Genomic DNA, 16,168 nt, shown 5'->3' on the forward strand with positions numbered 1-16,168 from the left:
TAGATAGATAGATAGATAGATAGATAGATAGATAGATAGATAGATAGATCTAACAGTAAAATATTATTTTCCATGACTATAACGTTTGTTGGCACCTTCAATTATTGCACATTTTCTCATAAAAAGTATATTTCAACGTCTGCTAAGACAAATTTGCTGAACTGCTAAACTTGGAACCAATCAAAACTCCCATACATACCCCTTGGTGATGGAGGCAGCCAATGGCCTGCTTCTATACAAACAGCCTCTTGTGAAAACGTGAGCTGCTGTCTGATGAACATATATAGCTAGCTAGCTCGCTGAAATAAGATACATATCTGTTTGACTGCACTATAAAATACGCAGCACGCAATACGAATTGATTTGATCGTTTGACCATTTAGCCTAGCTAGCTAATGTAAACGTCCATTTCTGTTTCATTAGCTATAGCTCTGTCAGCGAACTAAAGTTATTGACATGATTATAGGTCTCACTTCAAGTAACTATAAAACTGCGTGGTTCGAGCCCTGAATGCTGATTGGCTGACAGCCGTGGTATATCAGACATGTTTATTCACTGCTCTAATTACGTTTGTAAACGGTTTATAATAGCAATGAGGCACCTCAGGGGTTTGTGGTATATGGACCAATATACGACTGCTAAGGGCTGTGTCCAGGCACTCCGCGTTGCGTCGTGCTTAAGAAAAGCCCTTAGCCGTGGTATATTGGCCATATACCACCCCCCCCTCAGGCCTTATTGCTTAATTATAAATCATACATATGGCACAGAATACACATATAGCATACCTTGCAATAAACTGTTGTACAATGTGTTCTGAATAAGAGTTTGATTTCTAAACCAGATGAGTTCTAAACCAGATGAGTTCTAAACCAGATGAGTTCTAAACCAGATGAGTTCTAAACCAGATGAGTTCTAAACCAGATCCAGATGTGTTCTAAACCAGATCCAGATGTGTTCTAAACCAGATCCAGATGAGTTCTAAACCAGATCCAGATGAGTTCTAAACCAGATGAGTTCTAAACCAGATCCAGATGAGTTCTAAACCAGATGAGTTCTAAACCAGATCCAGATGAGTTCTAAACCAGATGAGTTCTAAACCAGATCCAGATGTGTTCTAAACCAGATCCAGATGTGTTCTAAACCAGATGAGTTCAAAACCAGATCCAGATGAGTTCTAAACCAGATGAGTTCTAAACCAGATGAGTTCTAAACCAGATGAGTTCTAAACCAGATCCAGATGAGTTCTAAACCAGATCCAGATGAGTTCTAAACCAGATGAGTTCTCCAATAGCAGCTGACCAATACCATGGTGGTGATGGATAATGTATTGGACTATAAGGTATAGAGAATGATGAACCAATACCATGGTGGTGATGGATAATGTATTGGACTATAAGGTATAGAGAATGATGAACCAATACCATAGTGGTGATGGATAATGTATTGGACTATAAGGTATAGAGAATGATGAACCAATACCATAGTGGTCATGATAATGGATAATGTATTGGACTATAAGGTATAGAGAATGATGAACCAATACCATAGTGGTGATGGATAATGTATTGGACTATAAGGTATAGAGAATGATGAACCAATACCATAGTGGTCATGGATAATGTATTGGACTATAAGGTATAGAGAATGATACTCCTGGTAGATACTACTGGTTATGAATCATTATTCCTGGTAGATACTACTGGTTATGATACTTCTGGTAGATACTACTGGTTATGAATCATTATTCCTGGTAGATACTACTGGTTATGAATCATTATTCCTGGTAGATACTACTGGTTATGAATCATTATTCCTGGTAGATACTACTGGTTATGAATCATTATTCCTGGTAGATACTACTGGTTATGAATCATTATTCCTGGTAGATACTACTGGTTATTATTCCTGGTAGATACTACTGGTTATGAATCATTATTCCTGGTAGATACTACTGGTTATGAATCATTATTCCTGGTAGATACTACTGGTTATGAATCATTATTCCTGGTAGATACTACTGGTTATGAATCATTATTCCTGGTAGATACTACTGGTTATGAATCATTATTCCTGGTAGATACTACTGGTTATGAATCATTATTCCTGGTAGATACTACTGGTTATGATACTACTGGTTATGAATCATTATTCCTGGTAGATACTACTGGTTATTATTCCTGGTAGATACTGCTGGTTATGATACTCCTGGTAGATACTACTGGTTATGATTCATTATTCCTGGTAGATACTACTGGTTATGATTCCTGGTAGATACTACTGGTTATGAATCATTATTCCTGGTAGATACTACTGGTTATGATACTTCTGGTAGATACTGCTGGTTATGAATCATTATTCCTGGTGGATACTACTGGTTATGATACTTCTGGTAGATACTACTGGTTATGAATCATTATTCCTGGTAGATACTACTGGTTATGAATCATTATTCCTGGTAGATACTGCTGGTTATGAATCATTATTCCTGGTAGATACTACTGGTTATGATACTTCTGGTAGATACTACTGGTTATGAATCATTATTCCTGGTAGATACTACTGGTTATGAATCATTATTCCTGGTAGATACTACTGGTTATGAATCATTATTCCTGGTAGATACTACTGGTTATGAATCATTATTCCTGGTAGATACTGCTGGTTATGAATCATTATTCCTGGTAGATACTACTGGTTATGAATCATTATTCCTGGTAGATACTACTGGTTATGAATCATTATTCCTGGTAGATACTACTGGTTATGAATCATTATTCCTGGTAGATACTACTGGTTATGAATCATTATTCCTGGTAGATACTACTGGTTATGATTCCTGGTAGATACTACTGGTTATGAATCATTATTCCTGGTAGATACTACTGGTTATGAATCATTATTCCTGGTAGATACTACTGGTTATGAATCATTATTCCTGGTAGATACTACTGGTTATTATTCCTGGTAGATACTGCTGGTTATGAATCATTATTCCTGGTAGATACTACTGGTTATGAATCATTATTCCTGGTGGATACTACTGGTTATGAATCATTATTCCTGGTAGATACTACTGGTTATGAATCATTATTCCTGGTAGATACTACTGGTTATGAATCATTATTCCTGGTGGATACTACTGGTTATTATTCCTGGTAGATACTACTGGTTATGAATCATTATTCCTGGTAGATACTACTGGTTATTATTCCTGGTGGATACTACTGGTTATTATTCCTGGTAGATACTGCTGGTTATGAATCATTATTCCTGGTAGATACTACTGGTTATGAATCATTATTCCTGGTGGATACTACTGGTTATTATTCCTGGTAGATACTGCTGGTTATGAATCATTATTCCTGGTAGATACTACTGGTTATTATTCCTGGTAGATACTACTGGTTATTATTCCTGGTAGATACTGCTGGTTATGAATCATTATTCCTGGTAGATACTACTGGTTATGAATCATTATTCCTGGTGGATACTACTGGTTATGAATCATTATTCCTGGTAGATACTACTGGTTATGAATCATTATTCCTGGTAGATACTGCTGGTTATGAATCATTATTCCTGGTGGATACTACTGGTTATTATTCCTGGTAGATACTGCTGGTTATGAATCATTATTCCTGGTAGATACTACTGGTTATGAATCATTATTCCTGGTGGATACTACTGGTTATTATTCCTGGTAGATACTGCTGGTTATGAATCATTATTCCTGGTAGATACTACTGGTTATTATTCCTGGTAGATACTACTGGTTATGATTCCTGGTGGATACTACTGGTTATGAATCATTATTCCTGGTAGATACTACTGGTTATGAATCATTATTCCTGGTAGATACTACTGGTTATTATTCCTGGTAGATACTACTGGTTATGAATCATTATTCCTGGTAGATACTACTGGTTATGAATCATTATTCCTGGTAGATACTACTGGTTATTATTCCTGGTAGATACTACTGGTTATGAATCATTATTCCTGGTAGATACTACTGGTTATGAATCATTATTCCTGGTGGATACTACTGGTTATGAATCATTATTCCTGGTGGATACTGCTGGTTATGAATCATTATTCCTGGTAGATACTACTGGTTATTATTCCTGGTAGATACTGCTGGTTATGAATCATTATTCCTGGTAGATACTACTGGTTATTATTCCTGGTAGATACTGCTGGTTATGAATCATTATTCCTGGTAGATACTACTGGTTATGAATCATTATTCCTGGTAGATACTACTGGTTATTATTCCTGGTAGATACTACTGGTTATGAATCATTATTCCTGGTAGATACTACTGGTTATGAATCATTATTCCTGGTAGATACTACTGGTTCTGATTGCAGACAGACCCCAGAGAATGGGACGGTGCAATATTGAATTAGTCGGTGCGTGCATGGGGATGTCCACGTCACCCAGAGATATACCCATGTTATAGAGACACCTAGCAGACTGAAACGTCCCTGTTGTAGACGTAATGCAGCTAGTGTTATCTAGACTTACGCTGGTAAACGCATCCCTTACTTTAGCTACCTAATGTGAACTAAACTCAACTGAGGATTACCAGAGACTTTTAATTTGAAATGTTACAGGATACAGTACCTCTTTCCGGTTTCCCTGACTTTTGTATTTTCTTTTTTATACTGTGTTATGCTGGTTAGCATAGCACTCCTCACACGCTATTTGGTGTACGTTTATTTGGCTCGGTGAGATGAAACTGACAAAACTCTGAAAAGGTATTATTGTAAGTCAGAATTGCAACAAGATTTGTTCAAGCCTAAAATCGTAATATTGTATTTGTATGTTCACAGATGACATTTCTTGAATATCCTTCATTTCACGCTTTGCTTTTCTTACGATCCTAACGAAAACGTTCATTCAACCTTTTGGCAGCTCTCTGGCTCCATATTCCTGCGTGTTCTGGCCATTCCTGACTCAAATGAACGAAATTAGTACATTTTTGGGCTCCTGAGTGGCGCAGCGGTCTAAGGCACTGCGTCTCAGTGCAAGAGACATCACTACAGTCCCTGGTTCGAATCCAGGCTGTATCACATTTGTTTGGAACTCCCATAGTGCCGTGCACAATTGGCCCAGCGTAGCCCCGGTTTGGCAGGGTTAGGCGTCATTGTAAATATGAATTTGTTCTTAAGTGACTTGCCTAGTTAAAATATTTGTAAAAATTACAAACCTACACTACTTTCTCGAAATGTCACCAGCTGTATACTTAGAAACGGATAACCTGATTGGTAGACGTGATCAGCAGAGAAAATACCATGGATAGTACACGGGTTTTGATTGGTTTACAGTGTAGTACTCGGCGTTTTCCTGTCCAGCTAGCGAAACATAAATCAGTGTTTTGACAAAATTAAATTAAATATGCAAGAATTAGACATCGCCAACAAACGGAAGTGTTTAGAATAAATACATATACACAATATGTAAAAAAAAAAATATATAAAATCCGTTCCTCCCTCGACAGAGATCGATCATCTCGAAAATGAAAGCTTTCTTCGGGGCACAACCTTCAAGTAGGCTAACAGTTGTTTAGTTAACAACAACCAACCGAGAGAGAAACTGTCAACAACATGACTCAAGGTGAACACTAGTGGCAAGAAACACATAATAATACACAGGGATAGTTTTAATAAAGCCACGAACCCACGCTAGACAACATAACAAACAGAGTAGCCTTTTACCGTTGTCATTTTCGTGTCGTCGGGGTGTCAGCTAGGTCTCGGTGCTGGTTGCTACCCGGAAGTCTGTCTGTGGAGGCTGTGGGCCAATAAGGTTGCTGTATTTCGGGAACTCCTCCTGAGCGCCTCCATAACCATGAATGAATGAGGAATATTTAAAACGTATACAAAACAAAATGTATTCGCTGTATGTCTGTATTTCATTTGATATAATGTGGAATTGTTTTTTTTGCTCACTTCTTTGGAATCCCTCTGGCTGTTATGTTTATGTTTTGCGTGTTACTGTTAAAATTAAAAAATATATATTTTTAAATAAATAAATAAATACCCTCAATGCTTCCAGACACAGACAGGACATTATAAAGACAGGCTTCAACTCTTCAATAGGAATTACGGATCACACTTGTAGGCGATGCAATTTTTAATTAAAAAATAAAAATTTATGAACAAATATCAACTAACAAAAGAGGTATAGTCACATGCAAACAAGCATACAAACAAACTATTTACATGGCCAGGAATCCTAAACAAACAAATCATATTTATTAATAATACAACAAGTTTTAATTGTCTTTTTGTTTTTCATTTAGGTTAAAGTAGTGTCATATTGTTTAAAATCATTTATAAAGTGAAAAAAAGTTAGGTTTTGAATTAGGCAATTTGTGAATATGAAATGTACCTGATATTATTAGTAGTTAAATTAAATATACAACATCTTTATCAATGTCAGAATTTCTGAAATAAATCATGATATTAAAACAATTAAATTGTACAACCTGTCCTGTTCTCTTTGTAACAAAGTTTTGTATATCAATCCCAAAAATTCTACTATAAATACAGGTAAAAAAACAAACAAATGAAATATGGTCACCTCCTTCATTCCACAGAAAATACAATTATATTCAATATTCAGCTTGAATCTTTCCAAAACATGTTTCACAGGATGAATTCTATGTAACATTTTAAATTAGACTTCCTTTACCTGTGTTACCATGGAGACTTCCTTTACCTGTGTTACCATGGAGACTTCCTTTACCTTGTTACTGTTACAATATGTGTTTGTTACTGTTACAAGCCATTGTCCATGCTTTCCCCCCATTGGATATCACCATAGATATTCAACCAAAAACATCGCGCTGATAGAAATGTATTATCACAAACAATTATTCCTAATCTGTTTATTACTACATTTATCTTTGAGGATATAAATATTGCCGAATTAATATATTTTCATGTAAATCTATGTTATTTACATCAACCTCAGAGGAATTAAAAAAAAATATACAATTAACCCCTTGGAATCGCATCAAAAACAATTGAATATTCTTTTGGGGTTATTGTAATTCTAAATTTATCCAAAAATTCCCCGTATGAGAGTAGATATCCATCCTCATTCAGTATCTGGCCAACCAAAATCATTTTATTCTCAAACCAGTTACGAAAAAAAAAGAGACTTATTTATTTTTTAAATCGTATATCTTTGTTGTTCCATAGAAAGTATCCGTGAGGAGAAACATTGGGTTTATACGCTAACATCCAAGCTAAAAGTGCCTGCTTTATGGTATTTGGCCAATTTTACTGGGATTTTATCGACATCAAAATTACACTGAAGCAGAAATTCGAAACCATCAACAGAGTCAAATAGATACTTAGGATAAAGACATTCCAGATACTGTTCTGGTTTGTAATATAGTTGAGAATCCAGTTTATTTGAAAAGTATTATTTAGAGTATTGTATTCTAAAACCTCAAGACCTCCTTGTTCTTGGAATATCTTTCCGTAGATAGTGAGGCTTGTTCGTCCAAATCAAATGATAAAGAATCTTATCTAAGTCCTTTACAATTGTAGGGGGTAAGTCAAGTGATAACGAGACATAAACTGATCTGGATAACCTTTCAGTTTTGGACAATAAAACCCGACCATATAATAAAATATCTTTCAGTAACCGGGGGTTCAATTTTTTCTTTGTTTTCTCAAAAATTGGGGGTTTAAGTTTAATTCACTCCTTTGTTTTTCATCCTTGCATATAACAATTCCAAGATAAGTAACCTTGTCTTTAATTGGAATACCATATACTTCCTGTAAAACACTGTCCTTGAGTGGAAATAAGACATGACTTATTGATATTTATTTTCAAACTTGAAACTAAGGAAAAGTCTTCAATACAGGAAACTGCTTCAGAAACCTATTTCCTGTCTCTCAAAAATATGGTGGTATCAGCCAGTTGACATAGTTTAAACTCCTTGCCAAGTGCTGAAATACTTTGAAACAGCTAGTACAACCACAATAAGTTCACTGGGATGGTGAATACAGGAAGTTGAATGGGATGGTGTATACATGAAGTTGACTGGGGTTGGTGTATACAGGAAGTTGACTGGGCTGGTGTATACAGGAAGTTGACTGGGCTGATGTATACATGAAGTTGACTGGGATTGGTGTATACAGGAAGTTGACTGGGCTGGTGTATACAGGAAGTTGACTGGGCTGATGTATACATGAAGTTGACTGGGCTGGTGTATACAGGAAGTTGGGGTTTTAGGCTGGGTTTCTGTATAGCACTGTGACATCGGCTGATATAAAAAGGGCTTTATAAATTCATTTGATTAATTGATATCAAATTTAATTCATTCCCAATAACTTCCAAACGTATTCATAACACACGCACGGTTCCAATATTTATCAATAATTCCTGCTACTTCCTTCTTAAATACTTCATTCTCTAGTAAAGTCTTATTCCATTTCCAGTAACCTTTACTAACTTTTTTGTTGTTGTTGACAAACCATGCATATTTTTTTTATCTTTATTGAAATCCCTTTGTGGTCTGTTAAAATCGATGGTTCAATCGAGACTGTATCAACCTTGTCAGCCATATCTTCAGATATCAGCCAGAAATAAAGACGGGATCGTGTAGATACATCTTTAGTACTCCATGTAAACATAATCTAATCTGGGTTCTTATGTCTCCAAATATCTAGAACACCTAACCTTAGACGTATATTCCTTATCTCACAAACAGAGTTGCTATCCTTAGGAGGCCATCTATCTAGATCATCATGTAATACCGTATTAAAATCTCTACCCCATATTACTTTGGCCAACGGAAACTTAGACATTATTTTAATTATTTTCCTCTCAATGTCTCTAAATAAAATACAGTTACTTGACTTGTTATTGGAAGCATAAAGTATTCACAACAATTGGTTGACGTCTACCAATAGTATAATCCATCTCTCTCTCTCTCTCTGTGTTCTGCTTCATGACTCAGTATATGACCCTTAAAAAGTTGCCTTTTAAGACAGCAACACCTGGTGACCGATTGGTACCAAATATCATTCCCACATTGACACTTCCAAAACGCAGTATCTGCTGAACAGGCAAGAGTTTTCTTGAATGAAATCAAAAGTCGGCACGCTTACCCTTATAATACACAAAAAATTAATAAAATAAAGATTTCCTTTTTCAAAATATTATAGATTCCCAAAAATACAGAAATGGACATTTACTATCCCAGTGACTATATGAAGAATATTAAACTTGTATATGTTCACATGAACCGGGTTCTCACGAAATGAAACGTTCTCACTAGTTGCAAATAAAAGCACCACGCAGGTGGTAGACCTAAAGTGAAAAAGTACATCTTTTTTTATACAATTGTAACTAACTTTGTGCCATGCTAGCCTCTCTTTGGTAAGGGGGCAGTATTTTCACGGCCGGATGAAAAACGTACCCAAATTAAACGGCCTACTACTCGGGCCCAGGAACTAGAATATGCAAATTATTAGTAGATTTGGATAGAAAACACTCTGAAGTTTCTAAAACTGTTTGAATGATGTCTGTGAGTATAACAGAACACATATGGCAGGCAAAAACCTGAGAAAAATCCAACCAGGAAGTGGGAAATCTGGTTCTTGTAGTCTTTTCAAGTCATTGCCTATCTAACACACAGTGACTTAGGGTTCATTTTGCACTTCCTAAGGCTTCCACTAGATGTCAACAGTCTTTAGAAACTAGTTTCAGGCTTTTGCAGTAGAGAGGGCGGGTTGTTGCCATGCGATACGAGGCGAGAGACTGTGAGAGCCACAGCTGTGGCGGGAATTCCCGGCCCGTCAGCGGTCATACGCGTCTGCAGCTGGGGGGGGGGGGGGGGGGAGCGAGAGCCGGGGATGGGGGAAGAGGAAGAGGAGACCCAGAACCGAGCACAGGTACAGAGGGAGCAGACACACGGCGGGAAGAGGAGAAAAAAGAGGAAGCAGGAGGTGAAAAGGAGAGGAGGAGCAGGAGGAGGAAGGAGAGGAGGAGCAGGAGGAGGAAGGAGAGGAGGAGCAGGAGGAGGAAGGAGAGGAGGAGCAGGAGGAGGAAGGAGACAGGAGGAGCAGGAGGAGGAAGGAGAGGAGGAGCAGGAGGAGGAAGGAGAGGAGGAGCAGGAGGAGGAAGGAGAGGAGGAGCAGGAGGAGGAAGGAGACAGGAGATGGAGGAGGAAGGAGAGGAGGAGCAGGAGGAGGAAGGAGAGGAGGAGCAGGAGGAGGAAGGAGAGGAGGAGCAGGAGGAGGAAGGAGAGGAGGAGCAGGAGGAGGAAGGAGACAGAGATGGAGGAGGAAGGAGAGGAGGAGCAGGAGGAGGAAGGAGAGGAGGAGCAGGAGGAGGAAGGAGAGGAGGAGCAGGAGGAGGAAGGAGACAGGAGGAGCAGGAGGCGAAAGGAGAGGAGGAGCAGGAGGAGGAAGGAGAGGAGGAGCAGGAGGAGGAAGGAGAGGAGGAGCAGGAGGAGGAAGGAGAGAGGAGCAGGAGGAGGCAGGAGAGAAGGAGCAGGAGGAGGAAGGAGATAGAGAAGGCATCGGAGAGGAAGGAGACAGAGAAGACATCTTGAGGCGGGACCAGAAGGAGAGGGTGTGAAGGAGTGGGGGGGGACAGTGAAGTGGTGAGAGCAGAGGGTAGAGGAGTTGAGAGGGATGGTGGGGGGGACTGTCGGATGCCTGAATGAATACCCCTTGGATGAGTCCTCCACCAATCAAGAGATCGAAGAAGGGGGAGCGCTCGGACAGCAGGAGGAGGAGGGGTGGTTAAAGGGGGGGGGCAGAGCAGTGGGGAGGGGAGGGAGAGTTCTTCCTTTACACCCCTGTCTGAGCTGGACCTCCCGGGCATGGCCCAGGATTGGGTGATGGAGGGAGGTTCTAGCTTCCTGTTTGGGGACGTGGGTTCCCCAGTCCGGAGTCCGGAGGAGGGCAGGGTGGTAGACTTGAGCGTTGGGCACAGTACGCAGGGTGCGCGTGTGCCGGGCGCTGTTACTGCATCCAGGGGAGGCTGCCAACAATCTGTTCATTTATTTTTTTATTGTCCTTTGAACTCCTCCAAGGACACAAGGTCCTGAAAAATAACAACAAAAATTATCTCCAAGGTCGACATGGAGAGAATTCCAAGACCAGGGGGCTGAGCAATGAAATTAACTTTTTTTTTTCTTCCATGCTGGGTTCTAATGTTCAGGACTGTTAGCATCAAACAAGTTTGAGACCACGAGATTGTTTACGTTTTCATTTTTGAGCTACAATAATTTTTTGTTGTTGATAAAATAGCTGTTTTCCTAAAATGTCCTTTTAAATAGGAATGTACCCGTGTTTGAGCCTACGTCTTGCTAGTGATGTCATCTGACTGCGCTGTAGAAATCACAATGGTGAGTTAGACGTCTCTGATTGATGACAAAACGGAAAGGGCTCCATGATAACACAGAGCCAAGAGCTTTCAGTGTAGCGCTTGAGGCTTGCATATATAAATAATATCTCCATAGTATCACCAAAGTCTAACACAATAGTACAATGAATCAACTCTTTTCAAACTTTGTGCCGGTAATAAAACCAAATACTCAGCTTGAGTTACCTGACAAGGTTCTATACATGGGTGGTGAAGCTCAACTTCTCATCAGGGGCGGCAGGGTAGCCTAGTGGTTAGAGCGTTGGACTAGTAACCAGCAGGTAGCCTAGTGGTTAGAGCGTTGGACTAGTAACCAGCAGGTAGCCTAGTGGTTAGAGCGTTGGACTAGTAACCAGCAGGTAGCCTAGTGGTTAGAGCGTTGGACTAGTAACCAGCAGGTAGCCTAGTGGTTAGAGCGTTGGACTAGTAACCAGCAGGTAGCCTAGTGGTTAGAGCGTTGGACTAGTAACCAGCAGGTAGCCTAGTGGTTAGAGCGTTGGACTAGTAACCAGCAGGTAGCCTAGTGGTTAGAGCGTTGGACTAGTAACCAGCAGGTAGCCTAGTGGTTAGAGCGTTGGACTAGTAACCAGCAGGTAGCCTAGTGGTTAGAGCGTTGAACTAGTAACCAGCAGGTAGCCTAGTGGTTAGAGCGTTGAACTAGTAACCAGCAGGTAGCCTAGTGGTTAGAGCGTTGGACCAGTAACCAGCAGGTAGCCTAGTGGTTAGAGCGTTGGGACAGTAACCAGCAGGTAGCGTAGTGGTTAGAGCGTTGGACTAGTAACCAGCAGCTAGCCTAGTGGTTAGAACGTTGGACCATTTACCAGCAGGTAGCCTAGTGGTTAGAGTGTTGGACTAGTAGGCTGCAAGGTTGCAAGATCAAATCCCTGTGCTGACAAGGTAAAAATCTGTCGTTCTGCCCCTGAACAAGGCAGTTAACCCACTGTTCCTAGGCCGTCATTGAAAATATGAATTTGTTCTTATCTGACTTGCCGAGTTAAATAAAAAAATAATCTAGTCAAACTCCCAGATATTTGAATGCCTTGACTTGCACTATAGAATGTCCTTCCAAGGTAGAAATTACATCGTTTTCAGAGTGTTTAGTATTGGAAAATACAATGCATTTCATGTAGAATGAATAATCTCGATACTGCCACCAAAATACTTGAAATGTGTGTTGTTGAGTGGTCCAGTCTTAGTCCAGGTTGCCAGATCCTGCTCCTAGCATGCAGATGAGCTCCTGAATTTGCCAGCATTTTTTTAACAAAAAGATAGATTTAGAGTTAGATAAACTTAGATTTTTCAGCAAGGACATATACAGGATGCTACCTTCTACAACACAACCTTCACTATGTCACCAGGACATATACAGGATGCTAACTTCTACAACACAACCTTCACTATGTCACCAGGACATATACAGGATGCTACCTTCTACAACACAACCTTCACTATGTCACCAGGACATATACAGGATGCTACCTTCTACAACACAACCTTCACTATGTCACCAGGACATATACAGGATGCTACCTTCTACAACACAACCTTCACTATGTCACCAGGACATATACAGGATGCTACCTTCTACAACACAACCTTCACTATGTCACCAGGACATATACAGGATGCTAACTTCTACAACACAACCTTCACTATGTCACCAGGACATATACAGGATGCTAACTTCTACAACACAACCTTCACTATGTCACCAGGACATATACAGGATGCTAACTTCTACAACACAACCTTCACTATGTCACCAGGACATATACAGGATGCTACCTTCTACAACACAACCTTCACTATGTCACCAGGACATATACAGGATGCTACCTTCTACAACACAACCTTCACTATGTCACCAGGACATATACAGGATGCTACCTTCTACAACACAACCTTCACTATGTCACCAGGACATATACAGGATGCTACCTTCTACAACACAACCTTCACTATGTCACCAGGACATATACAGGATGCTACCTTCTACAACACAACCTTCACTATGTCACCAGGACATATACAGGATGCTACCTTCTACAACACAACCTTCACTATGTCACCAGGACATATACAGGATGCTACCTTCTACAACACAACCTTCACTATGTCACCAGGACATATACAGGATGCTACCTTCTACAACACAACCTTCACTATGTCACCAGGACATATACAGGATGCTACCTTCTACAACACAACCTTCACTATGTCACCAGGACATATACAGGATACTACCCTCCACAACATAACCTTCACTCCAAATCAAAACTCCAAACCTACAACATGATTTTGGACAAAATTACCTGGAAGGAGTCCTACAACCAAAGATTCTTATTCCCAAGGACTATACAGCACATGCTCTGGCAAACCAACGACCAGCAAAAGAAGCACAACAGAAACCTGAAAATACCATCCAACCTGGAACTGATTTAGGGGCAGTGATTGGGGACATTGCCCTGTGTAGGGTGCCGTCTTTTGGATGGGATGTTAAACAGGTGTCCTGACTCTCTGAGGTCACTAAAATATCCCATGGTACTTATCGTAAGAGTAGGGGTGTTAACCCCTGGTGTCCTGGCTAAATTCCCAATCTGTCCCTCAGACCATCACGGCCACCTAATCATCCCCAGCTTCCGATTGGCTCATCCATCCCCCTCCCTCTCCCCTGTAACTATTCCCCAAGTCGTTGCTGTAAATGAGAATGTGTTCTCAGTCAACTTACCTGGTAAAATAAGGGTTAAAAAAAAATCATGACACAGTACCTTATTAACACACTACCCCTCCGTCAAGAGGGGGGGGTTGTTAGCGATGGGTGGGAACTAGATACAAGACAACGAAGACTCTGAGTCAGCCAGTGTCAACCTGTTCAAGTCTGGAACAGTAATGGTACAGGGGAACCCCAAACTGTTTAGGCTGGACTTTCACAGAACCAAAGAGGGAGCGCAGCTCTCTTGAGGAAGACTTCCCCCACACCGATCGAGTCAGGCAAGACCTCTTCCCTAAACAACCCCCATAGACGAGCAACCCCCAAGCGGAAAGTCAACCTGCCAGCACAGAGTACTACTCCCTCATTGAAATGAAGGATAAATTCACCCAGCTGGAGGTAAGGCAGGTGGAGCTGAAACAGCAGGTGAACACACTCCAGTCAGCACAGACCCAGACAACAGTCCAGCACAACAACACCCCCTTAACCAGACAACAGTCCAGCACAACAACACCCCTTAACCAGACCCAGACAACAGTCCAGCACAACAACACCCCCTTAACCAGACCCAGACAACAGTCCAGCACAACAACACCCCCTTAACCAGACCCAGACAATAGTCCAGCACAACAACACACCCTTAACCAGACCCAGACAACAGTCCAGCACAACAACACCCCTTAACCAGACCCAGACAACAGTCCAGCACAACAACACCCCCTTAACCAGACCCAGACAACAGTCCAGCACAACAACACCCCCTTAACCAGACCCAGACAACAGTCCAGCACAACAACACCCCCTTAACCAGACCCAGACAACAGTCCAGCACAACAACACCCCCTTAACCTGACCCAGACAACAGTCCAGCACAACAACACCCCCTTAACCAGACCCAGACAACAGTCCAGCACAACAACACCCCTCAACCAGACCCAGACAACAGTCCAGCACAACAACACCCCCTTAACCAGACCCAGACAACAGTCCAGCACAACAACACTCTCTTAACCAGACCCAGACAACAGTCCAGCACAACAACACCCCCTTAACCAGACCCAGAGAGCTGGAGGAAGAGAAAGACATGTCTGCACTCTGGACTGTGGTGAGACAACTTCAACAGGAGAAAAAAACGAGGAGCGGAAGAAGGAGGCCCAGCGGGCAGGAGAAGATGAGAAAGATGATGTGTAACAGAACAACCCATTAGAGAGTTGGCCACCCCTGCAGAGAAGCCAACAGAACAGCCCAATTAGAGAGTCGGCCACCCCTGCAGAGTAGCCAACAGAACAACCCATTAGAGAGTCGGCCACCCCTGCAGAGTAGCCAACAGAACAACCCAATTAGAGAGTCGGCCACCCCTGCAGAGAAGCCAACAGAACAACCCAATTAGAGAGTCGGCCACCCCTGCAGAGAAGCCAACAGAACAACCCATTAGAGAGTCGGCCACCCCTGCAGAGAAGCCAACAGAACAACCCAATTAGAGAGTCGGCCACCCCTGCAGAGTAGCCAACAGAACAACCCAATTAGAGAGTCGGCCACCCCTGCAGAGTAGCCAACAGAACAACCCAATTAGAGAGTCGGCCACCCCTGCAGAGAAGCCAACAGAACAACCCAATTAGAGAGTCGGCCACCCCTGCAGAGAAGCCAACAGAACAACCCATTAGAGAGTCGGCCACCCCTGCAGAGAAGCCAACAGAACAACCCAATTAGAGAGTCGGCCACCCCTGCAGAGTAGCCAACAGAACAACCCATTAGAGAGTCGGCCACCCCTGCAGAGTAGCCAACAGAACAACCCATTAGAGAGTCGGCCACCCCTGCAGAGTAGCCAACAGAACAACCCAATTAGAGAGTCGGCCACCCCTGCAGAGTAGCCAACAGAACAACCCATTAGAGAGTTGGCCACCCCTGCAGAGAAGCCAACAGAACAACCCAATTAGAGAGTCGGCCACCCCTGCAGAGAAGCCAACAGAACAACCCATTAGAGAGTTGGCCACCCCTGCAGAGAAGCCAACAGAGCAACCCAATTAGAGAGTCGGCCACCCCTGCAGAGTAGCCAAC

The 16,168-nt window shown here is 41.5% G+C and overlaps 1 protein-coding gene across 3 annotated transcripts in view; it reads right to left on the reverse strand.

Moving 5' to 3' along the window:
• LOC106608373 (dihydroxyacetone phosphate acyltransferase) overlaps positions 1-5,844 on the reverse strand; it is a 42,778-nt gene extending 36,934 nt beyond the window's left edge. For all 3 annotated transcript variants that reach the window (XM_045721225.1, XM_045721224.1, XM_045721226.1), the window contains exon 1: positions 5,721-5,844. In XM_045721225.1, the coding sequence (XP_045577181.1) occupies positions 5,721-5,729 (9 nt within the window). In that variant the 5' untranslated portion in view covers positions 5,730-5,844. The remainder of the gene's footprint in view (positions 1-5,720) is intronic.
• Positions 5,845-16,168: the final 10,324 nt, after the last annotated feature.

The sequence above is a fragment of the Salmo salar genome, chromosome ssa06 (assembly GCF_905237065.1).
Source record: "Salmo salar chromosome ssa06, Ssal_v3.1, whole genome shotgun sequence".
NCBI classification, from domain to species: domain Eukaryota; kingdom Metazoa; phylum Chordata; class Actinopteri; order Salmoniformes; family Salmonidae; genus Salmo; species Salmo salar.